General features: G+C 35.0%; 1 protein-coding gene across 1 annotated transcript; it reads left to right on the top strand.

Annotated features, from left to right (window-relative positions):
• Positions 1-13,127: 13,127 nt before the first annotated feature.
• Positions 13,128-19,418, top strand: LOC133677810 (CBS domain-containing protein CBSCBSPB1-like). The gene is made up of 15 exons (XM_062099934.1): positions 13,128-13,282; positions 13,367-13,494; positions 14,395-14,563; positions 14,681-14,813; positions 14,901-15,071; positions 15,213-15,291; positions 15,413-15,526; positions 15,682-15,748; positions 16,092-16,197; positions 16,279-16,337; positions 17,103-17,212; positions 17,295-17,428; positions 17,716-17,801; positions 17,897-17,986; positions 18,941-19,418. The coding sequence occupies exons 2-15, from the start codon at positions 13,367-13,369 to the stop codon at positions 19,115-19,117; spliced, it is 1,623 nt and encodes a 540-aa protein (XP_061955918.1). The 5' UTR covers positions 13,128-13,282; the 3' UTR covers positions 19,118-19,418.
• Positions 19,419-19,736: the final 318 nt, after the last annotated feature.

The following is a 19,736-nucleotide window of genomic DNA, read 5'->3' as shown; positions in this document are numbered from 1 at the left end:
AATGATATCAGAGTTGAGTTTTTCTTTTCTTTGAGACTCTACAAGATCAATAAATTAATCCAAACACCATATTATTATTTCTATGAAGCAAAGCAAAAGACGAGGAGTGACAAACATAGAATAGCGAGGTTAATAACAAAATATCTATAAATTAAAGAATAGAACTCACGAGGGACAATGACATCTCTAGGGATGAATGCATGTGTCATCTCTGGAACAATGACATTGATTCTTTGAGCAAAACCCTACTGGTCAAGTATGAACCAACCAAAAGTGTGTTTTAGTTGGATGAACAACTTTATTCTGAATGATATCAGAGCTGAGTTTTTGTTTTCCTTAAGACTCTGGAAGATCAATAAATTAATTCAAAAACCTCATTATTATGTCTAAAAGGAAAAGCAAAAGACGAGGAGTGGCATACATTGAATATCGAGGTTAATGATAAAATATGTATAAATTAAATAATAGAACTCACGAGGGACAATGACATCTCTGGGTATGAATGCATGTGTCTTCTATGGGGACAATGACATCTATTCTTTGAGCAAAACCCTACTGGCCAAGTATAAACCAAACAAAAGTGTGTTTTCGTTGGACGAAGAGCTTTATTTTGAATGATATATGAGCTGAGTATTCCTTCTCCTTGAGACTCTGCAAGATCAATAAATTAATTCAAACACCGTATTATTATCTCTAAAAGGCAAAACAAAAGATGAGGAGTGACAGACATTGAATACCGAGGTTAATGACATAATATATATAAATTAAACAATACAACTCACGAGAGACAATGAAATCTCTGTGGATGAATGCATGTGACATCGCTGGGACAATGACATCCATTCTTTGAACAAAACCCTACTAGCCAAGTATGAACCAACCAAAAGTGTGTTTTAGTTGGATGAACAACTTTATTTTGAATGATATCAGAGCTGAATTTTCCTTTTCCATTAGACTCTAAAAAGATCAATAAATTAATTCAAACACCGTATTATTATCTCTATAAGGCAAAGCAAAAGACGAGGAGTGACAAATATTCAATACCGAGGTTAATGACAAAATATGTATAAATTAAACAATAGAATTCACGAGGGATAATGAAGTCTCTGGGATGAATGCATGTGTCATCTCTGGGACAATGACATCCATTCTTTGAGCAAAACCCTAGTGGCCAAGTATGAACCAACCAAAAACGTGTTTTAGTTGGACGAACAACTTTATTTTGAATAATATCAGAGCTGAGTTTTTTTTTCTTTAAGACTCTACAAGATCAATAAATTAATACAAAAACCATATAATTATATTTAAAAGGGAAAGCAAAAAACGAGGAGTGACAGACATTGAATACCGAGGTTAATGACAAATTATGTACAAATTAAACAATAGAACTCATCAGCCCTACTACCCAAGTATGAACCAACCAGAAGTGTGTTTTAGTTGGATGAACACCTTTATTCTGAATGATATCAGAGCTGAGTTTTCCTTTTCCTTGAGACTCTGCAAGATCAATAAATTAATTCAAAAACCATATTATTATCTCTAAAAGGCAAAGCAAAAGACGAGGAGTGACATATATTGAATACCGAGGTTAATGATAAAATATGTATAAATTAAACAATAGAACTCACAAGGGACAATGACATCTCTAGGGATGAATGCATGTTACTTCTCTAGGATAATGGCATCCATTCTTTGAGCAAAACCCTACTGGCCAAGTATGAATCAACCAAAAATGTGTTTTAGTTTGCCGAACAGCTTTATTGTGAATGATATCAGAGTTGAGTTTTCCTTTTTCTTGAGACTCTAAAAAGATCAATAAATTAATTCAAATACCGTATTATTATCTATATAAGGCAAAGCAAAAGACGAGGAGTGATAGACATTGAATATCGAGGTTAATGATAAATTATGTACAAATTAAACAATAGAACTCATGAGGGATAATGACATCTCTGGGGATGAATGCATATGCCATCTCTATGACAATAACATCCATTCTTTGAGTAAGACCCTAGTGGCCAAGTATGAACCAACCAAAAGCGTGTTTTAGTTGGACAAAACAACTTTATTTTGAATAATATCAAAGCTGAATTTTTTTTCTTTGAGACTCTACAAGATCAATAAATTAATACAAAAACCATATAATTATCTTTAAAATGTAAAGCAAAAGACGAGGAGTGACAGCCATTGAATACCGAGGTTAATGACAAATTATGTACAAATTAAACAATAGAACTCATCAGGGACAATGACATCTCTGGGGATGAATGCATGTGCCATCTCTGTGATAATGACATCCATTCTTTGAGCAAAACCCTAGTTGCCAAATATAAACCAACCAAAAACATGTTTTGGTTGGACGAACAACTTTATTTTGAATGATATCAGAGCTGAGTTTTTCTTTTCCATGAGACTCTAAAAAGATCAATAAATTAATTCAAACACCGTATTATTATCTCTATAAGGCAAAGAAAAAGACGAGGAGTGATAGACATTGAATACCGAGGTTAATGATAAAATATGTATAAATTAAACAATAGAACTCACGAGGGACAATGAAGTCTCTGGGATGAATGCATGTGCCATCTCTTGGGACAATGACATCTATTCTTTGAGCAAAACCCTACTAGCCAAGTATGAACCAACCAAAAGTGTGTTTTTGTTGGACGTACAACTTTATTCTGAATGATATCAGAGCTGAGTTTTCCTTTTCCTTGTGACTCTGCAAGATCAATAAATTAATTCAAACACCTTATTATTATCTCTAAAAGGCAAAGCAAAAGACGAGGAATGACAGACATTGAACACCGACATTAATGACAAAATATGTATAAATTAAACAATAGAACTCACGGGGGAGAATGACATCTCTGGGGATGAATGCTTGTGACATCTCTAGGACAATGACATCCATTCTTTAAGTAAAACCCTATTGGCCAAGTATTAACCAACCAAAAGTGTGTTTTAGTTGGACGAACATCTTTATTCTAAATGATATCAGAGTTGAGTTTTCCTTTTCCTTGAGACTCTGCAAGATCAATAAATTAATTCAAACACCATATTATTATCTCTAAAAGGCAAAGCAAAAGACGAGGAGTGACAGACATTGAATACCGATGTTAATGACAAAATATGTATAAATTAAACAATAGAACTCACGAGGGACAATGACATCTCTAGGGATGAATGTACGTGTCATGTATAGGACAGTGACATCCATTCTTTGAGCAAAACCATACTGGCTAAGTATGAACCAAACAAAAGTGTGTTTTAGTTGGACGAGCATTTTTATTCTGAATGATATCAGAGCTGAGTTTTTCTTTTCCTTGAGACTCTGCAAGATCAATAAATTAATTCAAACACCATATTATTATCTCTAAAAGGAAAAGGAAATGACGAGTAGTGACAGACATTGAATACCGAGGTTAATGACAAAATATGTATAAATTAAACAATACAATTCACGGGGGACAATGACATCTGAGGGGATGAATGCATGTGTCATCTATTCTTTGAGCAAAACCCTACTGCCCAAGTATGAACCAACCAAATGTGTGTTTTAGTTGTACGAACAACTTTATTTTGAATGGTATCAGAGCTGAGTTTTCCTTTTCCTTGAGACTCTGCAAGATTAATAAATTAATACAAAAACCATATTATTATCTCTAAAAGGCAATGCAAAAGACGATGAGTGACAAACATTGAACACCGAGGTTAATGACAAAATATGTATAAATTAAACCATAGAACTCACGAGGGACAATGACATCTATTTTTTGAAAAAAACCCTACTCGCCAAGTATGAACCAACAAAAATGTGTTTTAGTTGGATGAACACTTTTATTCTGAATGATGAATGCATGTGCAAGAACCACAAATGTTGTGAGTATTGCTACAATAATACTAAATTCTTTATTGGCTCCTTTCTCTATGGAGAGATTTCCTTTTCTTTTCTTTTCTTGCTGGGCCCTTTGAGGAGAGTTTTCATTTTTCTTATCTTTTCTCGTAGGGGAGAAGGGCTTCTTTTGAGAGAGACTTCCTTTTCTTTTCTTGCTGAGCTTATTGGGGATAAATTTTGTTTTCTCTTTCTTTCTTGCTGGGGAGAAGGCTCTTTTTGAGGGAGAGATTTCCTTTTCTTTTCTTTTCTTGTTGGGCTTTTTGGGGAGGGATTTCTTTTCCTTTTTTTTTCTTGCTTGGGAGAAGGCTTTGTATCAGTAAACCACTGAGAGAGAGAGAGAGAGAGAGAGAGAGAGATCACGTGCTAAATAAAGAATCATCACATTTATTTGTCGTGGGCATTGGTCAATAGGGAAAATCTGTTTCAAATTCGTGACATTGAGGGTGTTTGCGTAGCTAAATAATAATTTTTGAAATGTTATATTGCAGGATCATTTTTCTGTTACAATTCCATCAACCAAAACGCTCCTCCAAACAAAACTGAAAAGGAAAACAAATGAAGTCTTGGCTACTTCTAAAATAATATACTGGTGATCTTGCTAATCTATCTATTCACTCCGAGTACGATAGTACTGACAAAGTTATCATTGGTGATGGTTCAGGTTTGCCTGTCTCTCATACTGGCTCCCTACTTCTTCACTCCCCTAACTGTACCTTTCACCAAATGAACTATAGATTAACATTTTGTTGAGCTTCACCCCTCTTTTTTTCTTGTTAAGGATTAAATCACGGGAGCGGTTCTATTCCGAGAAGCGTGTGAAAATGGTGTATGCACCCTTCCAAAGTCAATGGTGAAGTCTTCTCCTCCCATAGTTGCCAACGTGCATGAAAGAATCTCCATTTACTGGTGGCACAAACATCTTAGGCATCCATCTCATAAAATGGCCACTCACCTTATGAACTCCTTTTCCCTCCCCACAATAAAAAAATAAAGAACAAATCTTTCTCTTTGTTCTTCATGTTCTATTAATAAAGCTTACAGACAACCATTTTGTCAAAATAGTCTCTCCAGTCATGCTCCTCTTGACTTAATTTATACTAATGTATGGGGTCCCTTCAATACAACTGGTATCACTAGGGCTTGTTACTATCTCATTTTGTTGATCATTTTACGAAATATATTTGGTTTTACCCTATGGAAAAAAAATCTAGTGTTTTCACAATATTTTCCTAATTCAAAAATCTTGTTGAAAACCAGTTCCAATTAAAAATTAAATCTGTCTATTCAGATAATGGTGGTGAATTTGTTGCCTTAAAACATTATTTTACAACCAATAGAATCAGCCATTACACCACAGCCCCTCATACACCGCAACAAAATGGTGTTTCTAAGCGACGTCATCGTCATTTAGTAGAAACCGGTCTCACACTACTACATGATGCCTCCCTCCCACTATAATATTGGCCCTATGCTTTTTCCATTGCTGTATACCTCATTAACCATCAACCCACACCCCTTCTTCACCATAAATCATCGTTTGAAATTTTATTTACACAACCTCCAAATTATCACAAGCTAAAAAAATTTGGTTGTCTTTGTTTCCCTCTCACCCGACCATATAACACAAACAAATAACAACCAAAATCAATTCCCTATATTTTTATTGGCTACTCCTTAACACAAAATGCCTATAGCTATCTTGATCCCCTGACAAACCGCCTATACCAATCCCGTCATGTTCTCTTTCATGAAAACAAAAATGGTCTCTCTTCCAGCCCCGCCCGACAAGTGCCTCCTCCGTCCATGGTGATTCATCATCACCTCTTGAGCCTCCAACAGTGACTTTGGCAAGGAAATCAATTCTCATTGCCTACTTAAGTAATGAATCTACCCATCGCTCCTTTAATTCACATGCTCTCACATCTCTATCTTCCCCTCCGGAATGCTCTCTTTCAATAATCTTATGCCAACCCCATCTCCACTGCATATTCCTTATAGCCTATCCTCATCAGCCCTCTGTCCAACCCCTCCTCAACCTATCATTCCCCAAACCTTGCCCCCAATCGTACTGACTCAATGGTGACCAAATCCATGAATAATATCTATAAACCCAAACAGGTTCACACTACAACAAAACACCCCCTTCCTAACATTGCAGAACCAACTTGTGTGGGACAGGCTCTCTGTGAGCCACACTGGAGGATAGCAATGTCTGAGGAACTCATGGCTCTCATGAGACACAGTACATGGGAACTAGTACTGCCACCTTCTGATTGCAAACCCGTGGGGTGCAAATGGGTTTTTCAAGTCAAACGAAACTCTGATGGTTCTATAGCTCGGTTTAAAGCGCGCTTAGTTGCAAAAGGATATGATCAATGACCTGGCCTGAACTATAGTGAAACATTCAGCCCTGTTGTAAAACCTGCCACCATCAGAACAATTCTCACCGTGGCTGTCATGAAAGGCTGGTCATTATAGCAACTGGATGTAACTAATGCTTTTTTGTATGGGAACCTGCATGAAACCATTTACATGACACAACCACCATGGTTCCAAGATGCCACCACTCCACATCATGTCTGCAGGTTAAACAAGGCAATTTATGGACTTAAATAGGCTCCTCGTGCCTGGTACTCTGCTCTAAAACTGGCCATTATACATCTGAGGTTTTAAAATTCAAAAGCCAGTCCTTCATTATTCATTTATCATAATGAAGTTGTTTTGTGTTATCTGTTGGTCTACGTGGATGATCTGGTTATCATTGGCAATACTTCATCATTTCTAACTCGTGTGATTCATCAGCTTAGCATTCAATTTTCCTTAAAGCACCTTTCATTACTTTCTAGGGTTGGATGTCATACCAACAGCAACCGGGCTGTTCCTATCTCAACACAAATACATACGGGACCTTCTCTCAAATACCAACATGCAGGGTTTTAAGGATGTCTCTTCTTCTATGTCCACTTCAACTAAAGCTCAATGATGGAATAGCTCACTGCAATAGCACTGAATTTAGAAGTATTATCGGTGGTTTACAATATATGTCCCTTACCCGTCCTAACATTTGCTTCGTTGTTAATAAGTTTTCACAGTTTATGGATCAACCCACAGTCACTCACTGGGTAGCTACAAAATGTTTGCTCTATTATCTGAAGAAAACGATTTTCCTTGGCATTCACATTAATCATCATTCATCATTTGTTGTTACCACCTCTGCTAATGTTGACTGAGCTGGAAATTATGATGATCGCACTTCCACTTTGGCTTACATTACCTTTCTTGGGTCCAACCCCATCTCTTGGAGCTAAAAAAACAATGTGTCATCACCCAATCATCAACTGAAGCTGAGTATTGTTCTCTCGCTACTGCTACGTCTGAAATTGTATGGCTGGTGTCCTTGTTCAAAGAACTTTGTCCACCACAACTGTTATGTGATAACCTGGGAGCCACACACCTCAGTTTTAATCCAGTTTAGTATTCACGGATGAAGCATATTTAGATTGACCTCCACTTTGTACGCGATATGGGTCAGAAGAAGATTCTTAATGTCCATCATGTCAACACTCACAATCAGCTGGCAGATCTGCTAACCAAGCCTTTATCCCGACAACGTCTGCATTATCTACCGCTCAAGACTGGCTTAGCTGATGGCCCACCCATCTTGCGAGAGCGTATAAAGGAAATCATCATAGATCAGGCACATGATCCCTTGCCTCCTACACAGAATCATGCAACCATCATGCAAGCCTAATATCAAGCCTGTAATAGCAAACAATCCTCAGAGTAAATGCTAAGCGTAATCTTAGCTTCGTTTCTAAATTAAAACCTGCAAATCCTGTGTATATATATGTTAACAATTGTATTATTCAAATTGTGGAAAAACATTATTCTGAAGATTATCAACAGCATCACAAATCTCTAAAGTATTCTATGTTTATCACACATGCAAGCGCTTTAAGCTGCTGTCACCTGGTGCGTTGGCTGGCCGAGGCCCTAGCATGCAGACACCTGGCATTAGGGATGACCGAGGTCCTAGCATGTAGACACCTAAAGCGGGGTCTGCCATGCTTTGTGCATTAGGGACAGACCCGCATACCTGGCTGCAGCCCCACGACGAGTAGGTAAAAAATTATATTCAAATTAAAGCATCAAATCTGAGATAACATTTCTTATTTTTCAAATTTAGTTTTAATATATTTAAATTTGAATGTGATTGTAAGTTATTACAGTTTTTTTTATAAACATATCGTGACAAAACACGAGCCCTATAATAATAAAATAAACTAATTGATCTTGGAGACCTTGCTACTCTCCTATGTACACTCAAAGTCAAAGCTATCGTAGACCACACTCTAGAGGAATAATGCATTGCTATTTTTCCCAAGACATAAAAAGTAAACTTTTATCCCCAAACAATTATTATTGTTATTGGTATTGTTAATATTTTTTAAAAAAATATTACTACATCAACTTTGTTCAAACAAGTTTCATATTATTATTGATGCGATAAATATTATTATTTGTATTTTAAATATTATTACTTTTATTGTAATTAAATGTTAAAAAAGCATATTATTATTAACTAATACTCTAAATGGCGTAAGGAAAGTATTGTAGCTTTCCCCACGCCACATGCTTCTTTTTTTTGTTTTTTGTTTTTTTTTCCTTTTTTTTCCCATATTTTTTCCGTTCTTTTTCCCTTTTTTTGGGCTTTACATGTTTTTTTCTTCTTTTCCCAAGATTGTCTTTTTTTTTTTTGTGGTTTTTTTCAAAATTATCTTTGTCGATTTTTTTAAAACATTGAACTGGTTGAAAATTTAGTTCTGTAGTTTTTTTTAAAAAAACATTATAGATTACTACAATGTTTCCCTACATGGTTTTTTTTATGAATTGTTTTTTTTCCCAAAATAGTCTTTGTCGATTTTGTTTCGTAGGTTTTTTAAAAAAAAACACTGTGGATTGTTACCATGTTTCCCCACATAGTTTTTTTTTTGTTACAATGTTTCCCCCCATGTTTTTTTCCAAAATTATCTTTGTCGATTTTTTTAATATTAAGCTGGTTGAGAATTCAGCTTTAACTTTCCCCACATGTTTTTTTTTCATTTTTTCTTTTTTCCCCAAAATTATCTTCTTCTTTTTTTTTTCAATTTTTTGTGTTTTTTTTTCAGAATTGTTTTTGTTGATTTTATTTTTTTAATATGGAGCTGGTTGAAAATTTAGCTTTATAGTTTTTTTTTTAAAACACTGTAGATTGCTACAGTGTTTCCCCATATAGTTTTTTATTATTATTTTTTTGCATTTTTTTTCCAGAATTGTCTTTGTCGATTTTATTTTTTTCATATTGAGTTGGTTGAGAATTTAGCTTTATTCTTTAAAACACTGTGGATTGCTACAATATTCCTCCACATGATTTTTTTTTGTTATGATTTTTTTTTAAATTATCGTTATCGATTTTATTGTTTTTTTCTTTGTTCATTTTATTTTTTAAATATTAATCTGGTTAAGAATTTAGTTTTGTAGTTTTTTTCTTGAAAACATTGTGGATTGTAATAGTTTTTCTTCATATAATTTTTTTTTCACAGGTCCACAACAACGCACAAACATGTCACAAACCCGCAGCATCGCGCATGCATGACATCTAGTTCATTATTATTATTTGTATGAATATTCAAAATAGAAGGAAATTGCAAAAAATAAAATGAAATTAACAATTATGATTATTATTATTGTTGTGGAAATTTTTTTTTGAAAAAAATATTATTGCAGGCCCCACGCGCCCGGCTGGACGCACACCCCCTGGGGCTGCGGGCACCTGGCGCTTGGGCTTCCAGGTTTGGGAGTGCCACCTGGCGCTAGGGCTATCTAAGACCCTAGCATGCAGATACCTGGCACATGGTCTGCTAAGCCTTAGGCGCTAGGGAAGACCCGCGTACCTGGTTATGGTCACCGGGCGAGCGGGTCTGCAAACCCTTGAGGAACCAACACCCAATTAAACCTTTCTACCACTAAGATCCAATATCTTTGGATCCTTTTATAACTGGAACAAAACATCATCTTTTTTATTTTATTTAAGAATTATTTTTAAAATATTTAATTATTTGACCCGCGACATAGCGCGAGTCAGGTAGCTAGTACTGTACGACAACATGTATACCACTTCATTTATGTGAAGTGCCTTGTTTGACAGATATAGGGAATTTGTAATTTCTTAGTGGGACCGAGATGAGCATTTCTTTTACTTTTTTTTTAATTTTTAATTTTTTTTTAAAATCTCAAATTAATATTTTTTAGTTTTTTTTCAAATTCATTAATATAAAAATAAAAATATTATTTTAATATATTTTTAAATAAAAAATACTTTTAAAAAAATATGTAAATAAAGAAAGGACATCTCTATGCTTCATAGCTGCACAGAAAAAGAAATCCCTTGCCACTTTTGAGTATCTTTGCGAGAGAGATTTTATCAGCGGAATAGCAAGCGGCATTAAGGGATCGTTGATCTGTATTATAAGGTTATGTGTAAACTTCCAGATTGGTACAGGTAGAGAGAGTCGAGATATATAGCTTTATCTTTCTATGTTGATAGATAGCTGGGCATGTCAACCCGGGAATTCTTCTCACAGAGAAGCTTTCTGTCTACGAAGTAAGCAAGGCGGAAGGAAGCCAAAGGCGAAGACCAGAGATAAAAGACACCGCCTCCGATATACACAACTTAAGACTTAAGATCATTTCTTCAAGTTGTTCTCCACTTTTAAGTTTTCGCAGTAGCTTCATTTATTAGAAAAACCGACTCTTGACCTACTACGGCTTCATTCATGTCAACAAAATCAGAGAAGCTTTTAGAGAAGGGGTCGGCTTGTGACACCACCCTTGTAAGAGATCAACGAAAAGTATCTTCCGACTAAAAGAAAGTAGTTGAAAACCGAGACCTGGGTTTTGAGCTGCAGCAGCTGCTGCCACAGGAGAGGACCTTATTAGGATATATAGCGGGTTCGTCAGCCTGTCATTTACAACCCCGACGTCTTCTTTCTCGATGGTGATCGGTCATGGTATCCATAGCCTTCCCTTTTTTTTGGTAGGCACCTATTGGATCATCATCTTCTAGATCAGTGGTTTATCCCGCGCCTCCCGTCCAACAATTCTTCAAGCTATTTTTGTTGGGGGTAGAGTCTGGCAAGGTGTAGCGACCAAGTACCCACATTAAAGAAAGACAGTCTAGGGTACAAGATCAAAAAGAATGCTTTGCATTCCATGCCGAAGTGAGAAGACGCATGTTCTTCAGCCTATATCCCTTGTTCTGCTCTGCTAACTATATCCGAATACAGCTCCTACCTACGTAGAATGCTTACGATTACAAAAAAACATTTAATAGTGCTTCACTTGATCCTGGATCTAGCCGTAGATCAACACTTTTATTAAGTGATCACTCACACTATCAACCAACAAAGATCCCCTTTGGCAACCCAAAGCGTGAACACTATCCTCACTCTCACGCTGATCACCGCCATTCCTTTTTTGCAAGAACTGCATCATGTTATGTTCCGCTGCCATATGGGGAACACTGTCCAATAAATCCTGTGCATCGGAAAAAAAGATGAACTCCCACGCAAAGAATCTTTATCTTCCATTACAACCTGAAATGGAGACCTCTGGGCTAGGGTTAAGCATATTCTTCTTTATTAATAGCCAGCGAGTTGCTATTGTTTAACAGTACTTTTCGAGTTAGATAACATTCAAATAACTAATATTTAATTAATACCATGCCATAGTGATATTGGGTTAGCCATAACACTCAAAGAACCACAGTGATTGTGCAGATCTTAATAAGCTTGTCCGTGTTTTGAGCACCCTGATTTTGTTGTCTTCTTATTTAATTTTCAATGAACTTTAAAAATTATCTTTTTAAAAAATAATCTTTTATCACACTAAAAAATAACTATAAATCTAAAAAAAAAAATTGTTAGGATATTGTATTCCCTCCAAAATGGGGAATGTGCATGATGCCCTTTTAGAACGAAGGAGAAGGGAATGTGATTATGCCTATTCTTTATTTTAATTGACATAAGATACCCTTACTTTCATCAATAACAACACACCTATTCTTGAAATTGAACCCTAATTAATAAAGCTTTCTTTTTAATAAAATGAAACTTTGCTTGACATGTTATTTAATTTGTTGGTAGGTTTATCATTTTACATTATAGTTTTAGTTTATAAAATTAAATTTATTGTCTATTCTAATTCAACATATTGGTACAAAATATAATTAATATACTTTATGTGTGTTTATGTACATATCAACAAATTAGATGTTTGAAGTCTTAAGATAAATTATTGAAATCCCTCCTGAATTCTCACAAATATAATAAAGATATATTAACAAACAGTTTCAATTTCAACCGATCACGATAATAACTTTCTCAATAATCATATTACTCACAGTCATATTCTACAAAATATATAAAATTGACATGCCAAACACGTCCTATGCATCCATTATATATTAAAGTAAATAGATATTGTTGAATGAAACAACTCTCTTTTGATTTATTTAAAATATTCAGTATTTTCATGGTAAACTTATTTATCGTTGATAATTCAAAAACTATCTAAATTTTATAGTAACAAATAATATATTTGTCATTAGGATGACACTGATGATGAATGCCAATTTTATAGTACCATAATATTAATTTAATGTGTATTCAGTATTGTGATATTTAATATTGTGATGTAAAATGTTTTCTTAAAATAATTTTTTTATTTAGAAATATATTAAAATATTTTTTAGATATTTTTTATATATTTAACATCAACATATTAAAATTATTGAAAATTTTAATATTTTTTAAAGTAAAATATATTTTTAAAATATATCAAAATATAGTTTTCAACCACATGTATGAAGTTTCTAGGCTAATAAATTATTTTATTATATAATTTAATATATTTAAGCATTTTCATAAATTAAAAAACATAAAAAATAATAATTTAGATTATGTATTTAATGTTAATTTTAATTCAAATAAAAAAAAGAATCCCTATAAATACAATCAATGTATAAAGAAAACGGCTTATTTTTAGTAGAAAGAACGGGCTTTAAAAGGATTAAATATAATGTTTTAGTTTTTACCAAAATTAAAAAAAAAATCATTTCTTGTATTTTGTAAAAAAAAAAAGAAATTAAAAAAAATCTTTCGTTTTCCCGTTATAGCAAAGATAAGGTAAGACTTAAGAGCATCCCATCCTGTCGCAATTCTCTCCCATTTCCAATTTTTAGGGCACCCTTTTTCCCTCCTCCGTCTCCTCGTCGATCGGTCCATTTTTCCCGGGAAATCCTGACTTCGCGAGAACTTTCCCGGGAAATTAATTAATAAATAAATAGTAAGAATCTGATTTCATCTATCGTGATTCTTCCCTGAATTATCAAAATTTTGATATTGAATTTTGTTATTATCGGTGGTGAAGATGGCTAGCCAAGGAAGTTCGACGAGGAAAAGCATGTCGTCTTCGTCGTTTCATGGAAGGAAAAAAGCTAACGAGGGAGGAGGAGGTCCTGATGCTTCTAGGAAATCTCTCACTGCTTCGCGCTCTATGTATGTTTCCTCTGCGTTTTTTTTGTTATTTATTTTTGAATTGCGAATTTTGATTCCTTCTTTGTTTGTTTCTGCGTTCAATCTGAAATTTACTTTCATTTCTATTTATTGATTTAATAATTAGAGGATGCAGAGGATTTAAGGAAAAAAATTAATAAGTTTGGGGCATTTTAAATTTGATTTTTAGTGTTTTATTGTTACATATAATTTAGTTTTTTTTTTTTTTTGTAGAGATTATAAATTGTGAGATAGGAGAAGAAGAGCTTTGAATTGTATAGTGTCTGTTGCTTGCAATTGTGAGCTATGGAAATGATTCAATCAATATTAGTCTGGTTCATGAGGAAAAAAATGTGTTCGATGGTGGAGAGGTGTGTCCTAACAGGATGAATTTGGATTCTAGGTTGGTTCTTGATGTCGTGTATGTTAATGGTTCTAATCATTTTTTAGGAAATGAAAGGATAACAAATTTTTGGATCAATGAAAGTGAATAGTTTGATAAAGTTATGGAATGCGATCATCAGGAGTTCTTCTAATGATTTTGGAAAACTGAAAGGGGATGGGGGTGTTGAAGAGGCATATACCTATAATTCAACTCCTCTATGCACTTCTTTTCTATCCCCTTATTATTCACGCTTCTCCCTACTACAGTAATGGGATGTTTGGGCTTAGTAAATCACAAAACGCAAGGCATGGCCTTGGCCTCATGTTTAGGCAATCAATCTTTTGTGCGACTTTAACATTGAATTCATGGTAGGAGAAATATTAGTGATCTCTGATTGTGTAGATAGATAGGCAGGTATCCAGTTCACATGACAAATATAGATCACTGGAAGGTCTAGCAGCAATGGTTGCTACATCACCATTAATGTAATCTTCTATTTGCAACTACATCTTAAACAGGGGACTAACTGGAGAGCGCACAGTAAAACGGCTACGCTTGTCAAAGGCCTTGACAGTTCCTGAGAGCACAAGCATTTATGAGGCTTGCCGTCGGATGGCTGCTCGTAGAGTTGATGCCTTATTGCTAACCGACTCTAATGCGTTACTTTGTGGAATCCTTACAGATAAGGTGTGACTAAAATTTTATGTTTCTGGGTCAAAGAAAAAAACCCTAGTGGAAAGAATTTTTCTTTTCCTTTACCCTAATGTGGACCTTTATTTATGTCTTATTTCCTCTTTTTTGTAGGATTTAGCTTCAAGAGTAATTGCTCCTGAGGTCAATCTTGAGGAGACACCTGTTTCTAAAGTTATGACTAGGAACCCTGTTTTTGTTCTCTCTGACACTCTTGCTGTGGAAGCTCTCCAGAAGATGGTTCAAGGTTTGTAATAAACTGAGATGCAAGTTAACCTTGCAAGCCTGTTACATCATGCCATGTGGATATGGTTCTGATACTAGTAATTAACAGGAAAATTCAGACATTTGCCTGTTGTCGAGAATGGAGAGGTTATTGCCTTACTGGACATAGCGAAGTGTTTATATGACGCTATTGCTCGTATGGAAAGGGCTGCAGAAAAAGGAAAAGCGATTGCTGCAGCTGTCGAAGGTGTTGAAAAAAATTGGGGGACATCCATATCTGGTTAGTGAAAGTGTTCCTTTGAATAACATTTGGATTACTTCTCTTTCTGGCTACTTTGTTACAACATAACATAGAGTAGAATTTGTTCCTTACTTTTCTTTGCACTTTTGTTTTATTTTTTAATTTTTGGTTCACATGCAGTACCCAATACATTCATTGAGACACTTCGAGAGCGAATGTTTAGGCCTGCTTTGTCTACTATAATACCGGAGAATTCAAAGTAGGTAATACTTTGTCTCCTTGAGTGTTTATCTTGGATACTCTACCACTAATTGCTTAGAGGATATGTGGACAAAATAGACAGCCAGTTCTTTAATTTGATATGTTTTTGCATCTTTCAGGGTTGTAACTGTATCACCGTCAGAAACTGTTTTGGCGGTGACAAAGAAGATGCTTGAATCTCGATCAGGCTGTGCAGTAGTGACTGTTGATGAAAAACCCCGAGGAATTTTTACGTGAGTTTAATTTTAAATTGCATCTAGCAAGCAAGTGAATAGAGTTAAAAACTACATCCGTCATCTGTGTTTGCATCAAAATCTTATAGCAGGAAGTTTTTATTTTGTTGTTATTATTAATATACATCATTTTATTTTATTTTTAATTCTGTCAGTTCAAAAGATATCTTGATGCGAGTAATAGCACAAAATCTTCCTCCAGATTCAACTCTTGTAGAGAAGGTATTTCTCTTTCAGATAGCATAGTTGGCTTTCCAAGGGAATTTGTCAAAAGAAAATCGTGTATGTCCTGTATCCTTCTAGTTGCAACGATATAGAATCTGCTAACAGTAAGGGTGTGATTATGTACCTTCTAAAAAGAGCCATAAGCCAATTATAGTTCTATCTTAGTGGATGTTTTTAGTGAGACTTTGGGAATGAGATACCTGTTTAGCATATTTTGAGTGAAGCAATGGCTCTCAAAATGTAAACTTGGACCCTTACATAGAACTACAGAAGAATATGCCTCTCAGATAAATGGAAGAAAGTGGTTGAGTCGGTCATCTTGCTTTGGGTTTTTCTACAGGTCATGACTCCCAATCCAGAATGTGCAATAATTGATACACCAATTGTTGATGCTCTGCACACCATGCATGATGGGAAATTCTTGCACCTTCCTGTGGTAGATAGAGGTACCATTCTCTTAGATGAAGAGTGAAATGCTTTTTGGCCAGTCATTTTGGTTTCTGATGACCTTTGATGGTTGGATGCAGATGGGAACATAGTTGCTGTCATTGATGTGATTCATATCACTCATGCTGCAGTCGCCACAGTAAGCCAAGCTCGTGTCCTTCTTGGACTATGTAGTGCTTTACAATGTTCTCTTGCAAGTTTCATTGACTTAATGAATTATTATTCCTTAGGATAACATCTACAACATGCTCTCAAATCTGAAAAGCAAATATTCTTCAAAATTCCTCAGTTATCTGTTTCCAGCTTGTACTCAATATCATACTCTAGAAAATTTGTTGAATTCTTCCTATATGTATCAAAAGAATAACAAATAGAAGGGAAATTCTGCTACTTGAAGATACTTTGAATATGTATCCATTACATATAATATCCTAAACTTCTAAGAATTGATGTGGCAACATATCTGCATTCGGATCCATGCTCATGTTTCCTTCCTATGCACAAATAAATTTTGTAAAGAGTCAAGACATCCAGAAAATTTAAAGTAATTAATTGTAGTGGATGATTTTAATATCAATAATAGGAATGGAAGTTTGGAGTTGGAGAAGGATGGTCTCCGCCTTTTATGCCATCACAAACTGTTGTGTTAGAATTCAAGTGCATGGCTTATGCGTGTGTGTTGTTTAGAAGTGTATTTGGGAATGATGTCTTTTTCAAAAAGTGAAGGCAGGGAAGGTAGATGAGTGTCATGCTTAAATTATTAAGATGGCATGCATGTGGTAATTTATTTTCCGGCTCTCCACATAATGTTTAAATTTATATTATTGGTCTTGGGAAAAACATAAGATGCTATGATTATTGCAGAGAAGAATAAAAGCATTTATACCATCCCTTCATTAATCAGGTCGGGAATATTACTGGAGCAAATAATGAGACTGCAAGCACAATGATGCAGAAGTTTTGGGATTCTGCCATGGCTATGAGTCCTAATGATGACGAGGATGAGACGCGGAGGTTAGATGTTTTGGTGTTAATATTAAGCTAGATTTTGATTTCTTCTACCGGGTTTACTTACACGTAGTTGGTGAAATGGCAGTGAAGGTTCCTTGAAAATAGCTTCTGAAGGGACAGAGACGGCGAGATCTCTGCTCTATCCATCATCAGGGTTGCCAAACAACTTTTCTTTTAAAATTGAAGACAAAAAGGGTCGAATGCACAGATTTACTTGTGGTAAGATATTTGTTTTGCTTTCTATACAAGGCTTTTAAGATAGTCATGAATTTGCTTTTCCTCACTGCATCTAGCATAGCTTATGGAATGTACACTTCATTGCAAGTTACTGCCAGGTGACTTGCTTTTAGAAAGTATAAATATATATTTGTGATTCCCATAAATTGAGATTTTTGGCTTTGGATATGTCAATGGCTGAATGCTGTGAAATCCTGGTTTCATTTAATGAAAACAAGGCTCACATATAATTGGTAGCTGACCTTGTTTATTGATTTCTTTTGATGTAGAGACCCGAAGTCTGACTGATCTAATAACTTCAATCCTTCAGAGGCTAGGGGATGATATTAACCGCAACAACTTACCTCAAATTCTGGTATATTTTATGGACTTTGTACTGTGTGATCAGTAGCCTTAATAATTTATTTTCTTTCTGTTAATTTCATACTAATTCATGGTTGCGTTCTGCAGTATGAAGATGAAGACCATGACAAAGTTGTTCTGGCATCAGATAGTGACCTCACTACTGCTGTAGAGCATGCAAGATCAGCTGGTTTGAAGGTATTGTCAGCTGTCTGCTTGTCATTAATGTTTTTCTTTAGAAAAGTGGGATAATTAAGTTAAGGGACAAACTTACCTGGCGATTGGGTTACTGGTGGCAATGGCATTAATATTTGTAAACTATTTGAGAATAGCTCTTTGTGGATCATCCTCTAGACATGAAAGACTTCTTTTTGAAGTTCTTTTATTTTCCTCTATTTCCTATCAAAATTTTATATGGACATGGTTGCACAAAGAAAATAATAAAAGAATGGGTAACCTGAATAACTCTAGAAAAAACAAAACCAGGAAGTCCTGGCAACAGAATATTATATTATTGTGAATATGCTTATATGAGAAGATATAGAATAACGAGTACCTTAGATGAAAAGAATGGATTTTTGGACCAGTGGATGTGCACACTCTCTTCCCCCCAACTAGACTGCCCTCATTAATACTTTATGTTCTTAGTTTTTGATATCTTAAATTTATTCCTAACCTACAATATGAATAGAGTTCCCCCCCTCTTTTATCCTATGGAGGTTAAGTTTCCTTTTGTTTTGGGTTCCACTTTCTTAGCTAGTTCATGAAGACTGAGGGCTCATTTCCTGTCATTCCTTTTTGCCTTATTTGTGACTTAATATGTCTAAAATGGATAAAAAAAGGGTCAGCTACGATTAATATCGTTTGATGTTTTCATAATATTTTAGTTATATATATTTTCTTCAAACTTGTATTGGTTTTTAAAGGGAAAAGGGTGGATTCATGTAATGTCCTGGTCATGCATAATTTATTTTCCAGTAAGGCCTAAACTTTGATCTCTTGTTTTCTGGATCTTTTCTAGAAATAACAGTGAATGCTCGCATGAAAGGTGTTTTTCTATTTTTTAATCGTGTTTTGCTGCTGCAATCCTTCTTTGCTAAAGGGATCTTGAAGCTCTGCAGTCTTGATTAATTACATCGATCAACTTTGCAGGGTCTGAGATTGCACTTAGATTATACAGGCACACGCCGAAGGAGAGGTTCTAGTTCAGAAAGTCTTGATTATGCTCAAGCAGATGCATGGGCTTCTGCATACAGTGCTGTTGCTGCAGGTGCTGCTCTTGTTGCTGGGTTAGGCGTATTAGCATACTTGAGGAGATCTGGTTACTGATACTCTTAAAGTTTATACATTCTTAACATCTTCTTGCAGTAATTTTTTGCAAGGGAGTTTTCTAACGATTGATGTTCTTATAGAAAGGACATATACAAGAAAACTTCATTCATGGTTATGGTTATTCTGTAATTCGCATTTATAACTGCCACTTCTGTTTATTTTGTCATGTGCTCCTTCACGAATTTGGAGATTTTTGTGTACAGGAATTATAGCCACCGTTCAGTTTGACTGAGGTTGCTTGTCAGATTTAAATATAGACAAGGCAAGAAAAGAGCTGCTTTTTCTTGTTTTTCAAAAATCCCAAATCACTTTAAATTCAAATGACAGACTGGGTTTCTTACCCCTGAGTTGATGTTTTCAAGCTTCTTCAAGGCAAGGCCACCGCTATTTTTTATGGCCAATGCAAGTGGGGTAGGATAGTGGAATTTCAACAAAAGATTTAACTAGCAAATGCATGATATAATGAGAACCATTCAATCCTATGATTGCACTCCTGTAATTGCATAAAAATAATGTATTATTATGTACATGTGTGACATAGCGTAGAGCGAGCTACTAGACAGAATGTTTTTCGTTCAATTTTGTTTTTTAATGTTTTAACCTGTCAATATAGTCT

Source organism: Populus nigra, chromosome 18 (assembly GCF_951802175.1).
Source record: "Populus nigra chromosome 18, ddPopNigr1.1, whole genome shotgun sequence".
Classification (NCBI taxonomy): Eukaryota; Viridiplantae; Streptophyta; class Magnoliopsida; order Malpighiales; family Salicaceae; genus Populus; species Populus nigra.
Note: the sequence above shows the minus strand (reverse complement) of the source record. Positions and strands in the feature narration are given on the sequence as shown.